The sequence below is a fragment of the Geotrypetes seraphini genome, chromosome 13 (genome assembly GCF_902459505.1).
Source record: "Geotrypetes seraphini chromosome 13, aGeoSer1.1, whole genome shotgun sequence".
Taxonomy (NCBI): Eukaryota; Metazoa; Chordata; class Amphibia; order Gymnophiona; family Dermophiidae; genus Geotrypetes; species Geotrypetes seraphini.
The window spans coordinates 28,613,667-28,638,712 of NC_047096.1; the positions used below are offsets into that span (position 1 = coordinate 28,613,667).

At 44.2% G+C, this 25,046-nt stretch overlaps 1 protein-coding gene across 7 annotated transcripts in view; it reads left to right on the forward strand.

The window, feature by feature from the left end:
- The window catches only part of CADM1 (cell adhesion molecule 1), a 752,856-nt gene extending 738,547 nt beyond the window's left edge, over positions 1-14,309 (forward strand). For all 7 annotated transcript variants that reach the window (XM_033918796.1, XM_033918799.1, XM_033918802.1 and 4 more), the window contains 2 exons: positions 7,141-7,266; positions 12,954-14,309. In XM_033918796.1, coding sequence (XP_033774687.1) covers positions 7,141-7,266; positions 12,954-13,072 — 245 coding nt within the window. In that variant the 3' untranslated portion in view covers positions 13,073-14,309. The remainder of the gene's footprint in view (positions 1-7,140; positions 7,267-12,953) is intronic.
- The last annotated feature ends 10,737 nt before the right edge of the window (positions 14,310-25,046 follow it).

The window sequence follows — 25,046 nt, forward strand, 5'->3', positions numbered from 1 at the left end:
ATCCCAGACTGACCTGACCTCTATCCAAGTATCCCTATTAGTTGCTTTGGGGTCGAAACAGATCTGTGAATCTCCATTATTACATATAGAATATTCAACCTTGTTATATATACATACAGGGGTCACTAGTTGACCCTTACACTCATAATTAGTTTGAAATCTAATAACATTTTCCGTTTTGCCCCCATTGTCCACTAGTGCCACACAAGGGGCACACCCAGGCGTGGGAGGGGTAGGGGACATGGACAATGTTGGCAAGACGTAAATCACAAGCAGTAAATATACAACAGAGTTCATATTAAATATCTTGTCAGATCTCCGGATCAGACGTGCGTGATTACTCTTCCAGAGTGTGGGGTAGCTGCGTGATTTTCAGTTGAAGGTCAGTAGGCCCTTTTTCACAAATATACTCAGCAGCGGGCTTCACACAGCTGTAGTGAATCCAAGACTCGTAGCGGGACAATTTGACAGCTGTGGGGGAAGCAAGTAAGACAGTGAAAGGCCCTGTCCAAAGGGGTTTCAGCGGTTCTTTCTTCCATACTTTCAGCCACACTTGATCCCCAGGTTTGTAGAGGTGAACAGGGGTTGTAATTGGCAGCGGGGCTCTAGAAATGACCCAGTTCTGTAATTTCATAATGGTCTTTCCTAGTTGCTTTATCTCTGCGTCTGTGATAGCGTTCCCTATCTGTTCAAGAGACTCGGGGTCTAGACTGACTATCGGCGGGGGTCGGCCATACATGAGCTCAAATGGGGACAACTGATTGCGTTTACCTGGGGTACAGCGGATGCGAAATAGAACAGAAGGGATCAGTTTGGGCCATGGCAGGCGGCTTTCCTCTGCCGCTTTTCCGAGGAGGGTTTTAATAGTTCTGTTGATGCGTTCAACTTGGCCAGAGCTCTGGGGGTGATAGGCCGCATGTAATTTCCAGGTGATTTGCAGAGCCCGAGAGACAGCTTGTGTGACTTGTGATATGTAGGCGGGGCCATTATCGCTGCCAATCACTAGGGGCAGGCCATAGCGAGGGATGATGTCATGGAGTAAAGCCTTTACTATTTCCCTACTTTTCTCTGTGCGCACTGGGTAGGCCTCTGGCCACCCAGTGTGGGAATCAATGAAAACCAGGAGGTAACGGAACCCATGGGAGGGGGGCAAGTGGGCAAAATCAGTAGAGAGGACTTGCATGGGGTGTGAACCGATAGACTGGTGGCCAGGAACGGGGGATCTGACAGAAGAGGGGTTGTGTCGGAGGCAAATGACACAGCGGAGCAGGACATGGGAGATGAGTTGAGAGAGATTCGGGATATAGAAATTCTGTCGGAGAAGAGTGCGGAGAGCTGGGTTACCGGCATGAGAAAAATCGTGTGCACGGTGGACAACAGTGAGGGCCAGGAGTTGAGGGACGTACAGGAGGGGGGGTGGATGTGTGGGAGGAAGGTATAGTAATCCATCCGGATGGGAGGGTGCAATGGCCAGGTTGCTGCGTGGCCCACTTGCGCTCGGGGTCAGTGTACTGGGGGAAAGGGAATGAAGGAAAGGTTGAGGGGAGGAAAGGGATAACAGAAGAGGGGGTGTGGGCGGACCTTGGAGGGCCGCCTGGCGAGCCGAGCGGTCAGCCAAGGCATTACCGCGGCTGATGAAATCACGGAGGCAGCATGGGCGTGAACAGCTAGAAAGGCAATTTAGATAGGAAAAAAACAAAAATGCAAAAAGGGAGAGAAAAATCTCCAAAAATGGCCAATGGTATAGTTGGTTTCCCCGGGGTACCCCACAAACCAAACAGATAGACAACACAAAGATTACAGGGCATAAACAAACATAGAAAACAGAAAAGGCGTGAAACTTTTCTTCCAGCTGGCAAGGATTCAGAGCTGAACTTAGATCTGCAGAGAAATGCACAGTTATACAAAAACAAACGTCCATCATAGCACGAATCATAATTGTGTGCACACAGTGGCAAAGTAAAGTGCGATATAACACATGGTATAATAATCACATAATCATAAAAGGCATCTATTAATGGTTATTGGAACATCCGAAAGAGAAAACGTAAGAATGTGATCACTCTGGCTTGGTGCCCTGCCAATTACATTCATAAGGCAGACAGGGACGCAACTGCTAGGGTGTGCTTCAATCTTGAAAAATAAGCAAAACTTACTAGGTACAGTGTACAATGTTAAATATAGAGGTATTCTGAAGTATGGCAATGTCAATTCAAAGGGAAAAAAAAGAAACATGTTAAATGTTAAGTGCAAGGTCATTTCAAGGTTACTGAAAGCAGAACATTGTCCTCCGTCTCTGGGTAGAAAAAAAAAGCTCATTGTAACAGGTCCAGAACAGCTCTGTATGTATGACTGCGAAGACAAAGAAGAGACATTTTAACTTGACACCACCCCTGAAGTCACTTAGCCATGTTCCCTGCAGGCAGACCTGGAACCCTTGTCTGCCACCTGGGTCCCGCTACACTCTGAGGAGTGGGCACTGCTGCAGACTAGATGTAGCTACTTTAGTCTGCACTGTCCTTACATAATAACTACCCCCTTCCTCTGGAGTTTGAGCTACCAAGTTTATTTGAAAGGTATTTCTGTTTCCAATTGTATTTAGAATCTGATTGATAATAACACTTTATACAAACATGCATGGGAAGAAAGAATTCATAAAGAACACCAGGATAAAGACACAATACGGGAAAGCAAGGGAGACTGTTAACAAAAGAAGTAATCTCAATCCATCCGTTATCAATAAAACTCATTCATAAAGGAAAAAAAAAAAAAAGTTGACCAGTCAGTGTTCCCTCTAAGCGGGCGGGTGTTGTGAGCAAACTTTTTTCACTGTGAGCTAAAAATATCGGGCGCCAGCAAGTTATGAGCCAAATAAATATGTTGCTTTCTACCACAGAACTTCCTTACGTTTGTATGGAATCTATCCCCTTTCAACTTTAGAGAGTGCCCTCTCGTTCTCCCTGCCTTAGCTACTAAGTCTATTCCCTTCAGTACCTTGAATGTTTCTATCATGTCCCCTCTCAATCTCCTCTGCTCAAGGGAGAAGAGGCCCAGTTTCTCTAATCTTTCGCTGTACGGCAACTCCTCCAGCCCCTTAACCATTTTAGTTGCTCTTCTCTGGATCCTTTCGAGTAGTACCGTGTCCTTCTTAAAGTACCAGTGCTGGACGCAGTACTCCAGGTGAGGGCGTACCATGGCCCGGTACAGCAGCATGATAACCTTCTCTGTCTCTTCAGTCCAGCATCTGCCCCTTCCATTCACTGTCTGTCTTTCCCTGCCATCTCTCCTCCTGCCCCCCCCCCCCCACCCCCCAATTTGGTCTAGCATCCATCATCTTCCTTCTGTTCCCCTCATGGTCTGGCATCTCTATCCTTCCCTCCCCCCTGTGGTTTTTAGCATATCTCTCTTCTCATTTCCTCCACTCAGATCTGATCATTCTCTGCTCTCTCTTCCCTTTTCTTCTCTGGTCTTCCTTCTCTATTTTCTGCCTCCATCTAAATTAAATTCTTTCTTACTATTTAGTCCCGTTTCCCTCTTTTCACTGTGTCTACACACAGCTTGTCACCCCTTTCCCTCACCCCTCCATTATCTTACTATTTTCTTCCCCCTTTATTTATCTCCTCCTTCCATCCAGTATGTGTTCTTTCCCCACTTCCATTCAGCATCTGCTCTCCCTTCTCAACTGACATCCATCTGCCTTCTGCTCTCTCTCCCTTCTTCTCACTTCCATCATCTGTCCCCTTCTCTCTCTCTCTCATCTCCTCCATTCCATCATCTGCCCCTTCTCTCTCTCCCCCCCCCAACTTCCATCATCTGCCCCCCTTCCCCTCACCTTTGTGGGTCACTTTCTTTCCCCTGAGGGTGGCTCATGTCACAGGGGAAGCTTTGGCCGAGCAGAACCGCTTGATTGACAGTGGAACTTACTTGATTGATGTCGATGCTGGGGCCCGTTGCCATTTGAAGGAAAAAAAAAAAGGTGGAAAAAAGGAACCTGTAAGGCGAGAGGAAGGGAAACCTCCAGGATAGCTGCTTTTTGCCCTCCTTCAGCGGCCCAAGAGTTCAGACCAGCAGCGGCAGCTCTGTATGCTTTTAACTTCGGCACAGAGCTGCCCCTAATCAATAGTTTAGCGCGGTTTCATGAGGCAGCCTCGGGGCCTTTGATAGCCGGCCCGCTTCGATGATGCGATGTGGGCCGGCCTAGCAAAGGCCCCGAGGCTGCCTTATGAAACCGCGCTAAACTATTGATTAGGGGCAGCTCTGTGCCGAAGTTAAAAACATACAGAGCTGCCGCTGCTGGTCTGGAGGTGCGGAGACAAGGCAGGAGGCAAACGCGGTGGAAGGCAGGAGTCCCGGCGAAGGCAGGAGTCCCGGCACAGCGACTGCAACAGGAAGTTGCAAGTCAGCTGACGCCGGCCTTTCGTTGCGGCGGGGACCGAATCCTTCGCGGACCGGCAAGATTTTGTTTGCGGACCGGCGGTTGAAGAACTGTGCTCTACAATGTGTGCGCTGTGACGAGAAACTTGTGCGCTGCCAGGTAATATTTTGTGCGCAAGCGCACACCAGCGCACCTTAGCGGGAACACTGTTGACCACATTACACCGCTATTGATTAAGTCCCATTGGCTACCTATTAGCCACCGAATTACTTTTAAGATATTATTCTTGGTTTTTAAAGTTCTAGCTTTCAATGAGCCTCAATTCATGTCTAGAATGATCATTCCTTATTATGCCCCTCGTTCTCTACGATCATCATCACAAGACTTATTAACTGTCCCTTCCTTAAAAATTGTGGGTACAAGAAGAAATGACATGTTTTCTGTTACAGCGCCACAAACGTGGAATGCACTGCCACTTTACATCAGAAAAGAAAAAGATCTTATCTCTTTTATAAAACTCTTAAAAACTTTGTTAGTTAACTTTGTACTTGTGTCTTAAAATTGTTTGTCCTCTAAAATGGTTTTTTTTTTTTTTTTTTTTTTTTAATTGTTCAGCGCTTAGAATGTTTGTATAGGCGATTCATCAGATAATAATAAAACTTGAAACTTGAACTTGAATTATCAAGCCCATGTTTAGCAAATATTTCAATTTTCAGAAAAATATGGATACTTAACCTCTATCATTGTTAGTCTTGTACTTTAAATCCCCCAACACTGGAATACAAAGGCAGGGATGTGCCCAACACAAACCCCACATGTCTGACAAACGGTTGCTTTTTTTTTTTTTTTTATTACCAGCAGACACACTTTGACAACTGCGAGAACACATAAACTATCTGGCTCAACTTTCTTTAAATTACTCACTGTCTGTAACAAATCCACTGCACGCAACATATATCTAAAATCACAGTCCTTATTCTCGTTCATCAGTGCGAACTCACATTCTTAATTCTGTCTTGATCCACATGCATTTTACCCTGTTAAGCAACTTACACTATCCTGTCTGCAACTTTCAGCAAAACAATCATGCTGGCTTGCTTTACCAACCTTTCCCAGGTTTCCAACCTAAATGCTATTTCCATCTCCCCGGGTAATTTCTCAACATCACCAATTTCTCGTTCTCTGTGTCTTGTCAGGTGTCCCCAGAGCTTTTGTTTTATTAATTTGACAAGTATGACAAAAAGTTGATTAAATTCCAAATACTAAGCCTCGGACAACAATAAAAATAAGGGTGAAGAAAACAGTAAAGAATTACAAAATTACAAAAAAACCTCTACAAACCCAGAATTAAACGTATAAGAAACAATGAGAGAAAAAAAAAGAACTTCAAGGAGGAAAGGAAAGAGGACATAGATGGAAGAAAAGCAATAGGGCAAAGGGAAAATGTTTGGGTGTTTGTTTTGTTACTTTGAATTGATCTAAATGGTGCTAAACCATAAGATGAGGAGAGTTAATCCAGTCCAAGCATGACTGTGTAAAAGCCTGAACCAATTCAGAACTAATGAGCATACCTTAGTTTATTTATCATAGGCAAAATACATTGCAATCCCTAAAGCCAAACACTAGTGTTTGTTGTTTTTAGTGAGGGTAGACTTTGCCATCTTAGGGTCACCATAATCGCCAGAAAAGGCGGTTGTAAAATGTTTAAGCATGATCTGAAGGGGGTCGGTGGTGCTCTGACCCATATTATACAATCTATATATGCACCCAACAAAAGTTCCAATTTCCAGAAACCAGAATCCTATATACCTCTCTGTGCTTCACAACTGATTAAGAAGTTACTAGACAGAAGAGATAGAGACAGGATAGAGAAGGAATCAACTTCTCACTTACCAAGACAGGTCCGGTACCGGCACAACAAAACCAGGAGCCAGAAATCTCCACCGATTCGTTCCTTCTCGAGGTGCAATCCATTGTCTTCGACGAGAAACCGTTCCTGGTCAACCGCCAGGTTAATGCCGGCTATTACGGGTCTCGTAGGAGGCAAGGTTTGAAATCCTCCGAGGGAGACGATCGTGCCAAACAGGCTCAAGTCTGTAGATCAAGTCCCTGTTCGGCTGCGCCAAATGAAGGTACCTTTTAGGATAAGGCCCTCCGTTAGTAGTGCAGAGACTTGAGCCAGAGACTGAAGAGATTTAAAAAGGCTTTTATTAAACAAGCATATATGCTGGACTTCTGGGCAGAACTGGCTGCATAAACAGAAGACCCTGAGGATCTCAAACACAAAAGTTATATAGGATCCTAACCAGTTCAAACCAGTTCAAACCAGCTCTGACCAAAAGGTAGGAGCAAAGAGAAAAACAAAACCATAAATCCATCCTATAATCTATACATCAATGGCTAGCTAACATCTACATTCCTTTGCCTCCTGGCTGTACCAGGCACTAAGACAGATACATAGAACAGGCCTGCATGCATACGTGATTTCTCAGAGCAGTAAAATGGAGTCACAGGTTGCTGTTTTTAGTTTTACTACCCACTGATCTAAGATGGAGTTTTTCATATACACCGTGACCCAGCTATGTCAGCTAGCTAGGGATCCTTCACTGGTTTTCTGTTTTTATTTTTTTTAAAGATGAAAAATGTTGTTCTGTGTCCCTCTTTTCAAAGCATCAGTTAACTTTTTTGCACAGTCACTAGTCAGCAGAGAACACAGTCAGACCAGCATAGATTTCACAGTTCACAATACTGCACTCTCCTGACAGATTCTCAAGCTGGAGAAGAGGTCCCCACCGTGGACCATGCTGTGATCGGTGGCGTAGTTGCTGTGGTGGTGTTTGCCATGCTGTGCCTGCTTATCATTTTAGGCCGATACTTTGCAAGACATAAAGGTAAGTGTTGCATTAAAGGCACCCCAAGAAGTCACTTGGAAGGGTTTTTGAAAGCTCAAACACTTCTTCATGGCTGTTATATTTGAACTGAAGTTGTCACTCAATGTTGTAAGAACAAGAGTGTAGCCAAGCAGCCCAATTTGGATGGGCCTGAACCAAAAATGGGTGGGCATAAGAACACCCCCCCCCAAGCGATTGGAGATCTCTTACCTCCACTGCCCCCCCCCCCCCCCCCGCATACCTTTTAAGACCCAGATGCACAAAGCTCTGACACCACGTTAAAATATACCATGGTGGGAGCAATTTTTTTTTTGCTAGCGATACTCGGCATAATAGCTTGAAAATTCTATGCATGTTATTTGTGTGGAGCATTACCAGTAAAAGATGGAGGAACTGTGCCTGGTGCTTGCTCAGAAGACCAGTCACTAGCACAACTCCTCCTGCCAGCCTCTGAAAAAAAAAAAAGTGGTCCCTGCCTACCGGTTCAGCTGATCGGAGATTCCCCTGCCATCAGCTAAACTGGTGGGGAGAACAAGGGCTGCCCAGTTCCAGCCCCTGTTCCCCCTCCCACTGCCACCGAGCTCCCCTTTCCAGAAAAGCCTGGTGGTCTAGTAGGCTGGGCCTATTCCCCCAGCTCAGGGGCTGACCACCTCCCCCACCCCCCATGAACTCTCCAACACCCCCTACCTTAATTAGAAGAAAAAGTAGGAGGAACACCCATCTCCTCCTGCCTCAGGCCCCCCCACCTGGCCATACAGCTAACACCCTCCCCACCCCGTACCTTAAATTGAAGGCCAGCAGGAGGGACTTCAAAATGGTGGGCCTTCCCTTTCCCAGTGCATTTGAAGTCATCACTCCCAGGGGATCACTAGACCACCAGGTTTTTGTCTTGTGTGTGTGTGTGGGGGGAGTCAGAGGTCAGGGTCTTGGAGACTTGTATCGGGGGGAGGGAAGGTGAGAGAGAGGTAGGAATGGAGGGGGGTCACACACACAAATTTCAGCTTGATTTCTCAGTAATGAAGGTGGTGTTCCTGTTTGTGCATCACAAAAAAGGTTCATTAGAATACTGATGAGCTCCTTGTAATGCATTTGCATAGGGTTCTCGGTGGCTACTATGACAATCAGTAGAAGCCACAGAAAACCTTTCTTTGCAATGGAAGGACAGCTTTCCATGCCAATAAGAGTTCTTTAATTACTTTTACTGCTACGCATCAGGGCCTAAGTCAGAGGTGGGCAACTTCGGTCCTCGAGGGCCGGAATCCAGTCGGGTTTTCAGGATTTCCCCAATGAATATGCATGAGATCTATTTGTATGCATGGCTTTCAATGCATATTCAGTGGGGAAATCCTGACTGGATTCCAGCCCTTCAGGACCGGAGTTGCCCACCCCTGGCCTAAGTCCTGTAGTTCTTTGCCAGTAGCAAGCAGTGACCTATATTTATTTCTAAAATTTCTTAACTGCCTATAACTAAGCTGCTTGCGTGGCCTTGAGCTTTACTTCTGATGCAACTTCCTGGTCCTGCAACCAGAGGTAGTGTTACCAGATTTAACTTTAGTAAAATCTGGACCCGCCCCCCCAGGCCCACCCATCCCTGCCCTGTTATGCCTCAGCCCTAGCCCCGCCCTCTGTTGCTCAGTCTCACCCAGCCGCTCAATGTAGGTGAGCCTGTGCCCACTGAGTCCCATGCAACTGCTGAAGACATTCTTGTGGCTCTGGCACTAACTTATTTGGATTTTGCTCACACCTTTTTTTAGTAGTAGCTAAAGGTGCGTTACATTCAGGTACACTAGATATTTCCCTGTCCCTGGAGGAATTGAAATCTAATTTTGTACTTGAGGCAGCAGAAGGTGCCCTAGATCAGTGGTCCCCCAACCCTGTCCTGGAGGACCACCAGGCCAATCGGGTTTTCAGGCTAGCCCTAATGAATATGCATGGAGCGGGTTTGCATGCCTGGCACCTCCATTATAAGCAGATTTCTCTCATGCATATTCATTAGGGCTAGCTTGAAAACCCGATTGGCCTGGTGGTCAATCCAGGACAGGGTTGGTGATCACTGCTTTAGATCACCAAGAGTAACAATGGAATTTAAACTGGACACCTCTAACCCTAGGCTATTCCTCCATTCTATTTATCTTCTAATGGCAAAGACTTTTCCAAGTGACGGGAGACTGGTGTTTAGAGCAGCGGGTTGAGAAGCAGGGAAGCCAGAGTTCAAATCCCATGGATGCTCTTAGTAGTTTTCAACAACTCAGTTCACCTGTGGGATAGATATGCATGAGTAGGGTTACCAGATTTCCCATCTGTTAAAAGAGGACGCATGGCCCCGCCCTTTTTCACCCCCAAGCCCAGTCCCACGCAAACCTCAGCTCTTCAGGTCAGGGCTGGAGTACATCTGCGCATGCACAGATGTATTCCAACCCCGGCCCCAATCTCACCAGCTTTTCCAACCCAGACGTCTGGTAACCCTCTGCATGAGCCATGAAACCTCAGGTAGAAATGTGAAGGACAGTTGTGTAGTGGCATGAGTGATACATGCGCCATGCATGCACAAGTGGTGCCTTAAATAGCACTGACATGTGCCAAGTGCACTAAGCACTATTCTATAAGGGAACATAACTGCAAGGGGGTGTACACATGAGCAGATCATGGGCAGGTGATGGGTGTGTCTTCTTATGACTTTATAGAATACTATACATTTGTGCAGTGCAAAGTGCACATATGCATGCCAGCTTAGCCATAAACCTGGTGTAAATAGAGGCACCTAAATGTTGCCACCTTGATGCTGACTTATACCAGTATTTTATAAAAGAATCTTGGAACCAAAATGCTGTTCTAGAATTGGCTATCAAGACTTTAACTGCTTTGAGCTACCTGTGAAAACATAAATATTAGCAGATGAAGACCTATCCTGTCTACCCAACAAGGTGGCCAGAGTTGAATCAGGCATTCTGCACAGGTTCCAGTTCTTCATGATTAAACACTGGCATACTTACGAGGGACCGCTGAAAAGTTCTCAGCCCAACCAAGAAGAGAATGATGTGGAGCCACACTTTTCTTGACCCTTCAATGAGGCAAATGCATCTAGCAAATGGGCACAAGTATAAGGAAACCAAGCCATTGTGGCATCACCGATGAGGTTGGCTCTTAGGCACAGGTGAAATAAGGCATTATGGCATCACAATACGAGAGTCCAATGAACATTTCTCAGTTCAACCAAGAAGAGAATGATGTGGAGCCATGAAACTTACCAGTTATCCCACACTTTCTTTTCAATTAAACTAAATGAAAAGTGTCTAGAAAAGTATGGAATAACTTGTAAGTTTCGTGGCTCCACATCATTTTCTTCTTGGTTAGGCTGAGAACTTTTTAGCGGCCCCTCGTAATCTCTGTCTCACCCTTTTTGGAGCACTGACTGTAATAGTCTGCTCACACTGATCCTACTTCCCAACTACTGGAATTGCGGTCAAAGACCACTCCAGCCTCAATCCTGGTTGGTTTTTTTTGCCATTTATGGGGCAAATACCTTAAGAAGTCTACCCAGCATTGGTCTTTGCAACTTTTGAAGGTCCCATGAAAGCTCACTTAAGTCATTTAAGATTTGCTTGAATTGGATTCTATCCATTTTCTATATAGTGTTTCTCTGTTTATCCCATGAATTCACCAGTCTTTTCTGATTTAATTTCTTTTTTTGATTTATCTTCGTTATTCTATTTACATCACATCACATGTTATTTACAAATAAATTACATATCATTTTAGGGTACATTTCCATTCATGTTTTATTATTTATAGGACCCCTGAGGAAGACAGGGTCGTTGAAACACGGACCATGTTGGGTCCATAGTACCCATTAATTGGGTTTCAGACATTATACTATGTGGATTAAATGACTTTTTTTCAAAATAAAAGCCTGCATCTTGAACATCTTCTCCACAGTTCTCTTGTTTCTGGTTATCCCATGAATTCTATCATCATTTTTGTCTTCACAAACTCTCCCAGGAGGGCATTTCAAGCATCCACCACCCTTTCTTTGACAGGGTGCTGACCTTGCTCCTAAGTCTCCCACCCTGCAACTGTAACTTATGACCTCTAGTTCTACTGCGTTCCGATCTCTGAAAAAAAAATAATTTGCATATTAATACCATTAAACATCTGTATCATATCTCCCATATCTCTCCTTTCCTGTAGGGCACTGCTTCTAAACCCAGTTCTTGACGCTCACCTAGCCCCATCAGGTTTTCAGGATATCCAAAATGAATATGCATGAGACAGATCTACATATCAAGGTGACAGTACATGCAAATCTATCTCATGCACACTCACAGTGTAATATCCTAGAAAAAACTGATGGGATGGTGTGCCTTAAGGACTGGGTCGAAAAGCACTGCTCTAAGGCAGTGTTTCTCAACTCGGTCCTAGATTACCCCCTTACCAGACAGGTTTTCAGGGTATCCACAATGAGTATGCATAAACTTGATTTGCATACCCTACCTCCATTAGATGCAAATTCCTTTCATGCATATTCATTGTGGATATCCTGAAAACCTGACTGGCAAGGGGGGTACTCCAGGACCGAGTTGAGAAACACTGCTCTAGGATATACATACTGAGGACTTAAAGTCTCCTTTCTACAAAGATGTGCTGAGAGTTGAGTCGGTTCAGTGTATGGCCACCCGGATGGTCTCAGGACTCTGGGGTCTCCCGTATGAGGAACGACTGGATAAACTGCAGCTATACTCACTCGAGGAACGCAGAGAGAGGGGAGACATGATAGAGACATTCAAATATGTCACGGGCCATATCGAAGTGGAGGAAGATATCTTCTTTCTCAAGGGTCCCACGGCAACAAGAGGGCATCCATTGAAACTCAGGGGTGGGAAATTTCATGGAGATACCAGAAAATATTTCTTCACCAAAAGGGTGGTTGATCGCTGGAACAATCTTCCGCTACAGGTAATTGAGGCCAGCAGCGTGCCAGATTTTAAGACAAAATGGGATTGGCACGTGGGTTCTCTTCATAGAGGAAGGTAGGGGTGGGTCATTAGTGTGGGCAGACTAGATGGGCCGTGGCCCTTTTCTGCCGTCAATTTCTATGTTTCCTATGAAAAGACATGAGCTAACAGCAGCTTGTCTGTATTCCACCACTGCCAATAAAGTACAATAAAAAAAAAAGACGTGAGCTAGTTTCAAGGAAAATGAATACATTAAAAAAATATTAAAGAGAAAACCAAACAAATCCACAGTAAAGTAAAAGGACCAAAAACAAAGAGATACCGTGGAAAGAGATGTTTGCGATTCTGGTATTTATTCAGCCTGAGTATTTTGTTCGCAATTTCAACAGGAAAAGCTGATCTGCTCAACCCAGAGAATATCCCCATTCGCTTGCTTTTGTCAAATAACCATATACCTTGGAGCCCTGAAGAAGGCGGTTAAGTCGAAACACAGACCGCATTGAGTCTGGGACATCTTATTTCATACGCGGATTATTTTGCTTGGAATTGCCGACGGCATCGTTTTGCCGACTGAATAAATACCCGACTCAACGAACATCTCCTTCCACAGTACCTCTTTGTTTTTGGCACATAAAAAAATATGCCGCGGAGCTGGGATTTAAAGAGCGCTTCCCTATGGTCCTGTCACCAGTTAGCCACGGCGGGATATCTGACCTCTGTCTTCCTTGCTTTCAGGTACCTACTTTACACATGAAGCCAAAGGAGCAGATGACGCGGCAGACGCTGACACAGCTATCATCAACGCTGAAGGCGGACAAAGTAACTCAGAGGAGAAGAAAGAATACTTTATCTAAACACGCCTTGGGTTCCTACGAGGTGTCCAAATGCGGACAGTTACTGGCCCCCAGCCCCACCCCCATTTTAGAGGATAAAGAGACAGTTTGATCGGATCCTGCGAACATCCTTTTTCTTGTATATTTTTTTATTTCTTAGAAATGGGTGGATAGAGGCATGAGATCAGGAGGCTCTGCTATAGTATGTGATGTGTTTTAAAAAAAAAAGTTTAAAACAAGTTCTTGGTAAAAGTGCACTCTGCTGTTTGACACCTCATTTTTTTATTATTATTTTTCAAGAGTTTTTTTTGGTTTTTTTTTTGACCAAGTCAAACTTGGATTTGTCTTAGTTAACGCTGTTTTCAGAAAATCCTGTGCCTTTCATTATTTTATGTATTAAGTTTAAAAAGAAATATTGTGGGTTTTTCTTTTCTCCTTTTAGGTTTGGCCTAGTTGTACTATTATTACTGTTGCATGCTCAGACCCTAAAGCGTCACGTTTTCCCTCCTCTGCCCTCCCCGCAATCTTACCTTGGTTGGTTCCAAATCCCCACCCTACCCTGAAGAGAAGAATCAAAAGATCTTTAGTTGAAGGCTTGTGATGCGTTAGCACCAGCTCGCCATCATCTTCTTATAACTTTTTGGGCCAGTGATTAGAAACACTCATATAAACACCCAGAAATATCAAAGCCTTGAAAACAGCACAGACAGTGCCTTGCAAAGCTTGCTCTTCTGTGCTGTTTCTCCAAATAGATACCACTGATGCTGGTATTCCATTCCTTGCAGATTGTAGGCTGCCTTGGCTCTAATATGCTACATAAGTTTGATAGCCAAGGATATGTCTTTGGCAGGACAGGGTGAAGGGAAGGAGGTGTTCTCATTTTCCAGAGGGGAGGAAGGGATGGGACATGGAAAGAGAGGGCTACGACCTTTGCCCGTCATTTTTCCTAATAAGTCCATTAACCTTCCCTAGTCTGTCTATCTTCACCTTCAATTTGTTTTAAAATAAGGAGAATTCCAATAGAGTGCAACCCGAAATCCAAATGTTTCATTTCCTTGTGCTTAGTTAGAAAGGCGTAGGATGTGGCCTGCTTGTACTGTATATTACAGAGCTTTGTCATGCTGAGTTTTCTGTGGAAAACATGTGTATTTTCAATCCTCTCAAGCCACCACCTTCTCTTTCTCCTCCCATCCTTTTCCAATTTGACTTCACAAAGAGAAGTAGGAAATATTTATAGATTTACTCTCAGTGCTGGGCCTCTGCAAAGGTTCAAGGTTGGGGGGAGGGTTGCTAGGTTGGTTTGAGGGGTGTGGGGGTCAGGGGGGTTGATTTACTGTGCGTAATCAAAATTCAGATATATATAAAGGGTTTTCCAATGCTTTTATCTTTTTTAAGAACAAGCCTTAGCTTCTCTCTTCAGCCTTAAGAAGCCACTGCCAACAAACAAGCTCGTTGGATGACAACAGAGCTAGAACCATGAATTTATAGCAGACCTTGCAGGTCATCTTTGAGGGTTATGCAGTTGTTTTTACTCTCTTTCTTGCTTTTATCATCTCCATAAGCTTTAGTACTATCATCCCCTGATAATGTATTCCATTGATGTGCGCATTCCTTTTTTTTTTTTTTTTAACCCATCAGTTCCTTCCTCCTCTTCCTCATGGTTTCCTGCTCAGATAGTACCAGGGCTTCATGAGCTTTCCTTTTTAACACCCCAGCGACTGTTTGCTCCGTTGTCTATCTTTCTTTGATTTTATTACAGTCACTATAGTGAGAATCCAAGACTAAGGCCCAGGCACCAGGACACTTTCCAGAACCCTGCACGCAGCAGGCCCTAAAGCAGCCACTAGGTGTTGCTATTGCACAATAACTGACTCCCTCCATCAGGGGCTCTGAACTGCTTCCACAACATCCCCAGCCAGGCAGCCTAAGACCTCAAGTAGAAACCAAACCCAGGTGCCCCCCCCCACCCCCCCACCCCTCATGGCAACGTGCATTACTGCCACTAGGCAGGCCCTTCATACTATCATGTCATCTCTGTCTTTGAGGAAAGATGAAAATCCTTTGTTTGAAAATTGGCAGATCAGGTTTCAGTCTAAAGAAACATTTTGCCATGTTGCCTGGATGTCTGTTGCTCATATTTGATCTGGTGTTTGTCCTGTCTGCTGTGGATGTGGCAGAAGGGGGGGGTCACAGGTAGAGTCTGTCCATGGCATGACTACATGCTACGCATTTTGTCTGCTGTGTCACTGAAGTGTTGTATGCAAACTCTAGCACGCTGTTATAGGATATCTCGGGAACCATTTCTCCATCGTCAATGATTGTACCCTTTTAGGAAGACAAAAGAGGATTTTAACAGCATATAGTAACTACTTATATGTGAAAGGAACCCCAACATATGCTCACTACAAGCAGTGGCAATGTACTGAACTTATAGCGACTGGCTCATTCTCTTCTGTATTTGTCAGAAGTAGTAGAAAAAAAAATCTTTAAAAAGTCATCGTTGAGAATCCCAGTTTATATGTAACAGCCAATGCCTGCCTTTCTGGAATTGCCCTGCTCTAGGCAGCAAGGTCGAGGAAAGAGGTCGAGGAATTCTGCAGGCGCACTGAGCTCAAAGACCGAGGGAATGACCAAAAGAAAGCGAGAATGCTTTCATTTTATTTTTCATTCTGAAGGGCGATACAATAGTTTCCCGTTTATTTGATTGCAGGAGCTGCCGCTTGAAAAGCGCCCACACAGGCTTCGACAGAACCACAGCTGTCTTGGACTGCGGCCGATAAGTCAGCAGCAAGGGACTGGGTAGATTTTTGCCTTTAGTAATAAGGGTCTGATTCGGGCCTTTTTTGCACTGAATTTTAACTTGCCGAGGAAAAACGTGGTTCAGTAACTCTTAATGACCAAGTCAGCCTTTTCCAGCAAAGGAATGTCTGGACAGTGGCCTTTTCTCGGGCTATATAGAAGGGTTGAATTCATCAGGGCACCAGAAGTGGTTTTCCAGTGCCCAGGGATGTGTATGTCTGCCTTCTGTGCTTGTTCTTTTCCTTTTAGAAATACCACGTCCTATGTATGTTCTTGGGTAGAAATCTTGTGTATGTGTGGTGTCCTCTTGCATTCTTTCGATTAGAGTCAGACTGGTGGGATTATGAAAAGGAAGACTCTCTCCCCTGCCCCCTCCCTCCCTCCCTTTTTTTTTTTTTTTTTTCTCATTTCACTTTGATATTGTTTTGTTCTAATTTGTATTGAGTGTGGTTTATTTTTTTTTCAACTGGCAAAAAATGTACTCGTTCCAAGCTTCTTCTGGTGTAAAGTGAAATGTGAATTTAAAAGGATCTGCAGGGTAGCAATCCATATACGCAAGCTGGTGTGTTTGTTTTTTTGTGAGGTTTTTGGGTTGTTTTTTTTTTTTTTTTTTTAATTTTAATTATGTGTTAACACAGTGAGTGATTCTGGAGTTCTCAAAGCTGCCATGTTTAATATTGTTCCATTTTGTGCTTTGTACATGGAGGAGTAAGGTTGGGTTTTATTTTCACGTTTTTTAGGCATGATGCACAGGCCAGTGCTGGAGACTTTGCTTAACGAACCGTTTGAAATGTTAAAATTATTTTTTTTAAAAACAACAACAAAAATACCAGGCACCTATCGTCACTGCTTATATTTTCCAGCGATATGGGGAATTTAATTGTAAGGCAGTCTGATATAGGACCATCCACTACAGCCTGGGCCATAGACCCCCTACCATACAAGGGCTGGCTTTATGGTTATGTGACATGTTTATTTGAAGGGCACAGTGGTAGCTTTGAAGGGTCACTGTCCTCCTCTGCTTCAATGTGAGAACTCCACCCCCATTGCCAGAGTCTTGTAAAACTGACCCTGGTAGCGTTTAACTTCCTGACAATGATTCTGCACCAAAATACTATGGACAAAGTCACAGCTAAGCTTTACCGATGCCTTACATTCATGTTTTGTTTTGTTTTTTCTACTGTGAAAGTTGCTGCAGAATATAGGTTGCATTTGAATAACTGCTTTATTTACTGGTTAGAATACTTTTCTTAACGTGCTGTTACTGCACAAGGAAAATAGATTACGAGGGGGGGGGGGGGTCGATATTCAAAGCAGTTGACCTGGCGAGAAACCGTTCCTGACCAATTAAATCACTTGTTCAGGGCTATCCACTCATTTTCAAAGGCATTTAACTGGTTACTGTTGCTGAAAATACCAGGTTAGTGCCCAACTTAAAACCTGCTATTTGGGGGGGGGGGGGGGTGTTCTGGGGAGGAACCAGACCTTGGCGAGTTAAGTGCCGGCGTTCAGCACATAACTGGTCAAAGTAATCTCATAAAAGTCAGTCCTGTGCAGTACCCCATAGCCAGTGCTGAATATTGCACTTAACCAGCTAAATATCGGAGGCTCGGCAAGCCTGGAAATTCAGTGCCAAAGCCTGGGCGCGACTGGAGTTGAATTTCCAGCATGACACCGGCAGCCGTCGGCAAAACACCGGGGCCTGGATTCTCTATAGAGGGCCGATATCGGTGCCGCCAATTGTGTGCCAATCACGCAATGGCGCCCTACAGAGAATCGCACCTCTCCGAAAGATAGGCCCTGGAAATATAGGCCAGGGTTTTCTGGACCTGCACTTCCAGCACCTATCTTTGTCATGAATCGTGTCTATGTAGGTGCTTTAGGCCACCTGCTACCCCTTCTGGCGTAGCAACACCTCTAGTGGCATTCGGAGGCCTAAATCACCTACATAGGTGCAATTCTGATGCATATTAGGTGCCGGTAAGTGTTTTAATGGTGCCGGTTTTGTTGCCATTTTAAAAGGCATTTGCTACTTAGCTCGGGCACCATTAGGGCTCCTGCTGACGCTTAAATTTAGACGCCGTTTCTAAAAATTTTCCCCCCCAGGTCCTGTTAGCTGAATATCGATCCCTAAGTCTCAGGATGTGGCATTTCTGCTAATTGCTGCATCCACTGTTTTCAGATAATGACTGTTTTGGTTTCTGATGGCTGTGGCGTCCTGGGGAAAACATACCCTAACCTTATTTCCTCATTTTCTCTGTGCATAGCATGTTTAAACAGAAAAAAATGGGGTGAGGGCGCCCCTTCCCTTTCCCTGTACCTTTTTAACTTCTCCAGCATGAGCAGCTTGTCTACGTCGGTGTCGGTTCACCCTTGACGTCACTTCCTAGGCGTGGGTCCTGAAAGTGATGTCAGAGAGAACGCTGATGCCGATGCGGGCAGCAGCCTCGCGCCAGGGATGTGAAAAAGTTATCGGGCAAGGCAAGGGGGGGTGCGTGCTCGGCAAGGAGAGGAGCGGGAAGGGGCAGAGAGGAGTGGTGGTGCCACGCCCTTGGCAAGACCGTGCCCGGGGCGGTCCGCCCACCCCCGCACCCCCACTTACTACGTCATTACTCCCAGCCAGTCAGTTTTAGAGGATATCCATGAATATGCATGAGATACATTTGCATAACTGTCACTTCCGTTATATGCAAATCTGTCTCGTGCATATTCATTAGGGATATTCTGAACACCCAACTTTCTGGGAGACCCCAGGGCATGTTTGAGAACCATTGAGGTAGAAGACACGAGGCAACAATATATATGGGGAAATGTTACCTAATCCTGCAGGATCTTGAGCGTTGTAATAGATAAGTCTGACTGAGCTGCTGACTTAAAACAAAAATACACAGTAGAGTGCAGGTAAGCAATGCTAAAAGTTTTGGAACAACTCATACCCATTCATTTAATTATAGAAATAAGGCACTTTCTGAGACTTTTGAGGGCATATCTACTAAAAGGCACTAGGAAATGGACTTAGCATGCACTGCTGGTGCGAGACTTTACATTTCTAATGTACGCAGAATATAGGGCATTCTGAAAGATTTTTGTTTTTCAGGTCATGCACTAACTTTTGCATTAGCGCATGTTAACCTGAAAAAAAAAAATTAACAAAGGTGCTAAGGGCCTACACTTTAAAATCAGTGCCAACCAGATTGCACGTGCTAATGTAGACGCAGCATCTGGTGAAAACAGTTCTCTACACCCAGCAAAAATTAAATCAGAAAGGGCTACTGACTGGTTAAATTGCAGACAGCTAAATAGTCCCGAATTTTCAGCAGGAGATAAACCATATATCTCCACTGAATATTCACTGTTAGCCCATAACCACAAGGGGGATCCACTTCAGGGGCAAGTCAAAGTTATGCCCCACTATTCAGCGCTGACCGGACAAGGTACTAGTGCATAGATAAGACCACTTACATAGCAGCCTCATCTTTATGCACCGGCCCTTGCTCTCTATGTGCTGAATATTGACTTAACTGGGCAAGCGCTAGCTTAGATGGCTAGCGAAAACCTGGATATTCAATGCTGCCCCTGGCATTGAATATTCAGGGCGATCACCATGCTGCCTGCCGGTAGCTGCAACTCACCTGGTAAAAAATTACTAACACATACTTGGGCCCCCAAGCCGTGTGACGCTTAAGCACGATTCTATAAAAGTTATGCGCGCTTTATACAATTGCACTTAGTGGTGCCTAAAGCGGGCTTAAGTAGCAATAGGCAGTGGCGTAGCGAGGGCGAGAGGCGCTGGGTCGGTGGCTCTCCTCCCCCACCCTCTTCTCTGTCCCCAACCCCATCCGCTCCTTCCCCGCCCCTTTCTGCCGCACACGTGTGCTCCCTTCTCTTCCTCATATCTCTTCCCCCGCGCCGGCTCTTCCTCTGACGTCACTTCCTGGGCACGTGTCCAGGAAATGACGTCAGAGGAAGAGCCGACGCTGGCGCAAGTAGCTGGTTGGAGTTGCCGCTCAGGCCGCGAATGTTAAAGAGGTACGAGGGAAGGGGCGCATGTGTGCGGTAGTGGGGCAGAGAGAATGATGGGTGCTGGCACCCCCACCAAGACAGCGCACGGGGGGACCCACTAGTTTTTTTTGGCCTACAAGAGTGCGCCTATCAGTGCCTAAGTCCAAAACAGGTGCCTACAAGAAAAACACCCATGATCCGTCCCCTAACCATGCCTACTTTCTGGGAGGTGCCTACCAAGTTAGATATCTACATAAGAACATAAGAGATGCCACTGCTGGGTCAGCCCAGTGGTCCATCATGTCCAGCAGTCCGCTCCCGTGGCGGCCCTTAGGTCAAAGACCAGTGCCCTAACTGAGACTAGCCCTACCAGCGTACGTCCTTGTTCAGAGGAACTTGTCTAACTTTGTCTTGAATCCCTGGAGGGTGTTTTCCCCTATGACAGCCTCTGGGAGGGCGTTCCATTTTTCCACCACTCTCTGGGTGAAGAAGAACTTCCTTACGTTTGTACGGAATCTATCACCCTTTTAACTTTAGAGAGTGCCTTCTCGTTCTCCCTACCTTGGAGAGGGTGAACAACCTGTCCTTATTAACTAAGTCTATCCCTTTCAGTACCTTGAATGTTTCGATTATGTCCCCTCTCAATCTCCAAGTAAGTCCAATGTACATCAGTTATAAGGTGCTAATTCTTAATTATCAGTGCTGATTAAACCTTTTAATTAAGCTAGATGCCTACATCAGCTAGGCACGCTGATCTAGGCGTCTAACTGTAGGTGTCTTTATAGAATCTGGGACTTAACGTGCACTAAATACTTACCTACCACAAACTGCTTTAACGTATCGCATTTTCACACATGCTAAACACGTGTTAAGGCTTAACTCCCTTTAGTAGACATATTTCTTGGTGTCCTAGAATTATACTCTTTAAGGGATGGCCCTCTGTTAGCCTTCAGCCCCGGTATGCCCACCCGATCTGTAACTGTTAGACAGGATGTGCCTTTTCATGCCTTTTTGGTGCTGTGTTCCCAGTGTAGGTTAGTCAGCTGGGTCCATTTTTGCCCAGGTAAACTGATCTGGTCATGGTTTTACCCCCACGTATCCAAGGAGTTGCAGAATGCATACAGCCGCATAAAATCAGAACTAGACTGGACAGTGCAGGAAAAAAAATGGAACCACACATCCGATGGAATACCGGACACTGCGATATGCACAGAATTTGTTGTCGGGCTGTGCCAGATTGATTTACGAAGCCACGACAGTTGCGTTAGCTCTTACGTTAAACTCTAAATTCATATAAGCTGGGGTTTTCTGGAGCCTGTCCAATGACTTGCTACTAAAGTCCCATGCAAGTTCAGCCCAATTTAAAACTCTTCACAAGACGCTGCCTTGAGCCATCAATTTACTTGCAGTCTTAAAACTGGAAAAGTCTGTTGTCTTTTAATCAGAGCGTTGTCAAGGACAATTTGCAGGTAAATGTTTTTCATGTTAATCCATGTATAGTAGTACAAAAAAGGTGTGATCTGCAACTTCTGATTCCTCAAGGTTTATCTACAAGGTAAAGAGTCTGCTGCATTCAAAACATTTTTATTCTTTTTACTTTTTTTTTTTTTAGAGTTTTTATGATTTTTTTTTTTTCTTGGCCATAATCATTGCATTTTTTTTGTTCTGCTTCCATTCTCCGTTGAATATTCCCCTCCCCCACCGCGCTGCCATTTTCATGTTTTTTCTTGTTTGTTTTCCATACGTGTACTGCAGGGGTGCCATCGTTGTTTCTGATGTAACTTTGACTTAACGATGTTGGAGATGTCTCAGGTTTGTGTGTTTCCCTTGATTACCTGTCTCTCTTGTCTCAGGTAGATTGCAAAGTTTAGGGCCCCTACGCAGGCATTGGAACAAAACTAAATGAAGAATCCTCCTCCTTGACACACACACACACACACACACAGAACCATGTGAAATTATGGATATTTTTTGAGGTTTTTTTTTTCAGTTGTATATGGTTTATGTATCTTTGACATATATGGTGCACTGTTTGAAATGTATTGTTGAATATTACTTTGTGAAATCTCATCCTGTGCGTCTTTTTGTTTTGCCTTGTTTTCAAGCAGAAAAAAAAAATGGGGGGAAAGAACAAACTTGTTTCTGATCAGATTTTAAGGATTCATGCAAAAGGATATGGAGCCTACACCAAATAAGTTTGTTCTTTATTCACCTCCTCCCCCAGCTGTTCTTAATTTTCCTCTTTGTAGGCCAGTTTTGTTTTTAAAGGTTATTATACATGAACTATGTAACAGTGTAAAAATGCATCTTCATTCGTTTCCATTCACATTTTGTATTGGTTCACCTGTACCATTTTTACAAAAAGAAGTACTATAAAAAAAATATCTGTCTTCTTAATAAAAAAAAACATTAATGTTAAAGGCTTAAGCTTTGTTATGTGTGCAGATGATATTAGCCAAGAGCAAACAGGAGGTTTTTTGGCAGGGACAAGGGGGAATTTGCTTAATAGACTTTTGCCCTCCAAATATAATATATTAATGGGCTTCCATACTGTTGTTATAAATTAAAACCAAACCATATGCATGCTCTGCAGGGAGTCGGGATGTGGAAAAGGCACATGCTGGCACTCACTCTATACCAATTAAATTTCTCCTTAATTTTGAACCTCTTCCCTTTTGACTCAGCAATTTCACCCCGCTCTTTGGCAACTACCCTACTCCATACCCAGAAGTGCCAATGTATCCATTTCCAGGCGGGAGACTTTCTGGCCAGTCCTGGTTTTTAACTTACATCTTTAAAGCAGTGTGGGATTTGCAGTCCCTGATTCCACCCATTTAAATAAGTGCTGAAGGTTCCTTAATGCATGAGGATGAGGTTGTGAGGAATGCAGGACCAGCCTAAAATCTTCCTTCTGGAACTAATGCCGGGTCACTGATGACATCATCAGTGATGTGGCAGAGGGAAGGCCGCCGCCGCTGTTTGGAACAGAGGTATGTTAGCCTCGTGGTGGGAGGGACAGCGGGTTCTGCTGTGCGGTATGGAAAGGAGGGAAGGAAAGATGCTGCACAAGGGGATGGGTGAAAGGGAATGAAAGATGCTGCACATGGGATTGGGGGAGAAAGCACTGCTGCTGGTGAATCGGGGAGTGTCGGGGATATTCTGAAGGGGCTTCAGGGGTTGATCCAACTAGGGCTTATTTTTGGGGTAGGGCTTATATTAGGACCTACGTATATATGTGTATATACATACATATATATATATATATATATACACACATATATACATACCATATTTCCCTGAAAATAAGCCCTAACATGATTTTCGGAGTAGGTCCTAATATAAGCCCTAGTTGGATCGACCCCTGAAGCCCCTCCAGAATATCCCCGACTCCCCGGCAAGTAGTGCTTTCTCCCCCACTCCCATGTGCAGCATCTTTCATTCCCTCTCACCCATCCCCTTGTGCAGCATACCGCGCAGCAGAACCCGTCGACCCTTCCACCCCGAGGCTGACATACCTCCGTTCCAAACAGCAGCAGCGGCCTTCCCTCTGCCGCAACACTGAAGATAGCAAGATCCTAAGGAGTAAAACAGATTTTATGCTGCTTATCCAAGGAATAAGCTGTTGATTTCCCCAAGTCATCTCAATAATGGCCTAAGAACTTCTCTTTTATGAAATTATCCAAACCTTTTTAAACCCTGCTAAGCTAACTGAAATCACCCAACCTTCCCTTGCCCAAGGTACAAAAACCTAGATTGTGAACTCACTAGGGACAGAAAAAGTACCTGTGTATAACATATGTAAACCACTTTGGTTGTACCGTATCTACAAAAAGACATTATATCAAATCCATGACCCTTTTTCCTTTACAAAGCAATTGGTGATCAGGCTGTCCCTAATGAATGTGCGTGAGATATCTGCACATAATGGAGTTCAAAACTGTGTGGGATAGACACAAAGGATCCCTGAATAAAAAGAGGATGGTAACGACACAAAACTCTACAGAACCGGAGCTATAACTTCATAATGATGAGCAGGAGTAGTGCTTAAATGAGCCCCAGAAGAGAAGCTGATTCCGTGGCAAGATGGATCAGGATAGGCTGGGGTTAGTTTGGACAGCAACACCAGCGATGGGGCACTGTGGTCGATGCCGGGCAGAATACTATTAATCAAACATTTGAGAACTGCTTGCAACTCAAAACAGTATCCCTTCTGCTTGTCACTGAAACTCTCTACATATCCTTGTTATGGTTCTCAGCGGCACCTCCAGGGACTCAATAAACTTTCATAGTCCAAGGCTTTATGTGTCAGTTCTTCATCAAACCCCTTTTCAAATATTTTAAATTTTATTTTTATATACTTTTAAAAAGTCCTTAGCTTTGCGGTCAGGATGCAGGGATGTTAAGACAACGCTTCACCTACAACGGTTTTTTCAAGGCAATGATCCCTGAAATATATCAAAATTTATTCTCTCATACCGCTGTGCTAAGTAACATCGCCCTAAGACATATAGGTTACCTTACAATGTATCTATATCGATAATTTAAATGCAGCTTTTAAAATCTTACCTTCCTGCTTACAGCAACTAATTTAGACCATAGCCATCATCCAAAGATGGCGGCAGCGTGCTTATATGCTATTCAAGTTTCAAGTTTATTTATTCTTGATGAATCGCCTATTTAAATTACTAGGCGATGTACAATAATAATAACATAAATTAATAGATTAAACAAGTAAAATGTTAATGTTGACATAAAAACAAATTTGTTGTTAGTTAAAATTTAACACACTTAACAAACTGAGTGTAGACATAAGTTTAAAATAATTTTGTGGGTAAGACATACGAGACATGTGTGGTTAAGAGGGGGAATAGTTACAATTTTTGATAAAAGAGAAGAAAAAACATAAAAGGGAAGAACAAGAAGGGGGGTTATAATAGCTGTTTAAATAAAAAAATATATATATATATAACCTGCGTCAAACCAGCAAGTGGAAATGTTAGGCATACTATGGCATGTCTTCCAAATGCTGCAATATGGATCAGGAGCAAGAAAGCACTTTTTTTTTTTTTTTTTTTTTTTTACCACATTCATATATTCAGAGTACAGGTCTTGCCTACCTCGAGCGAGAGGGGGAAACATCTTATAGTGGAACTTAGCAAGTAAAATTAATAATTACTTGATTGTTGGTTTAATA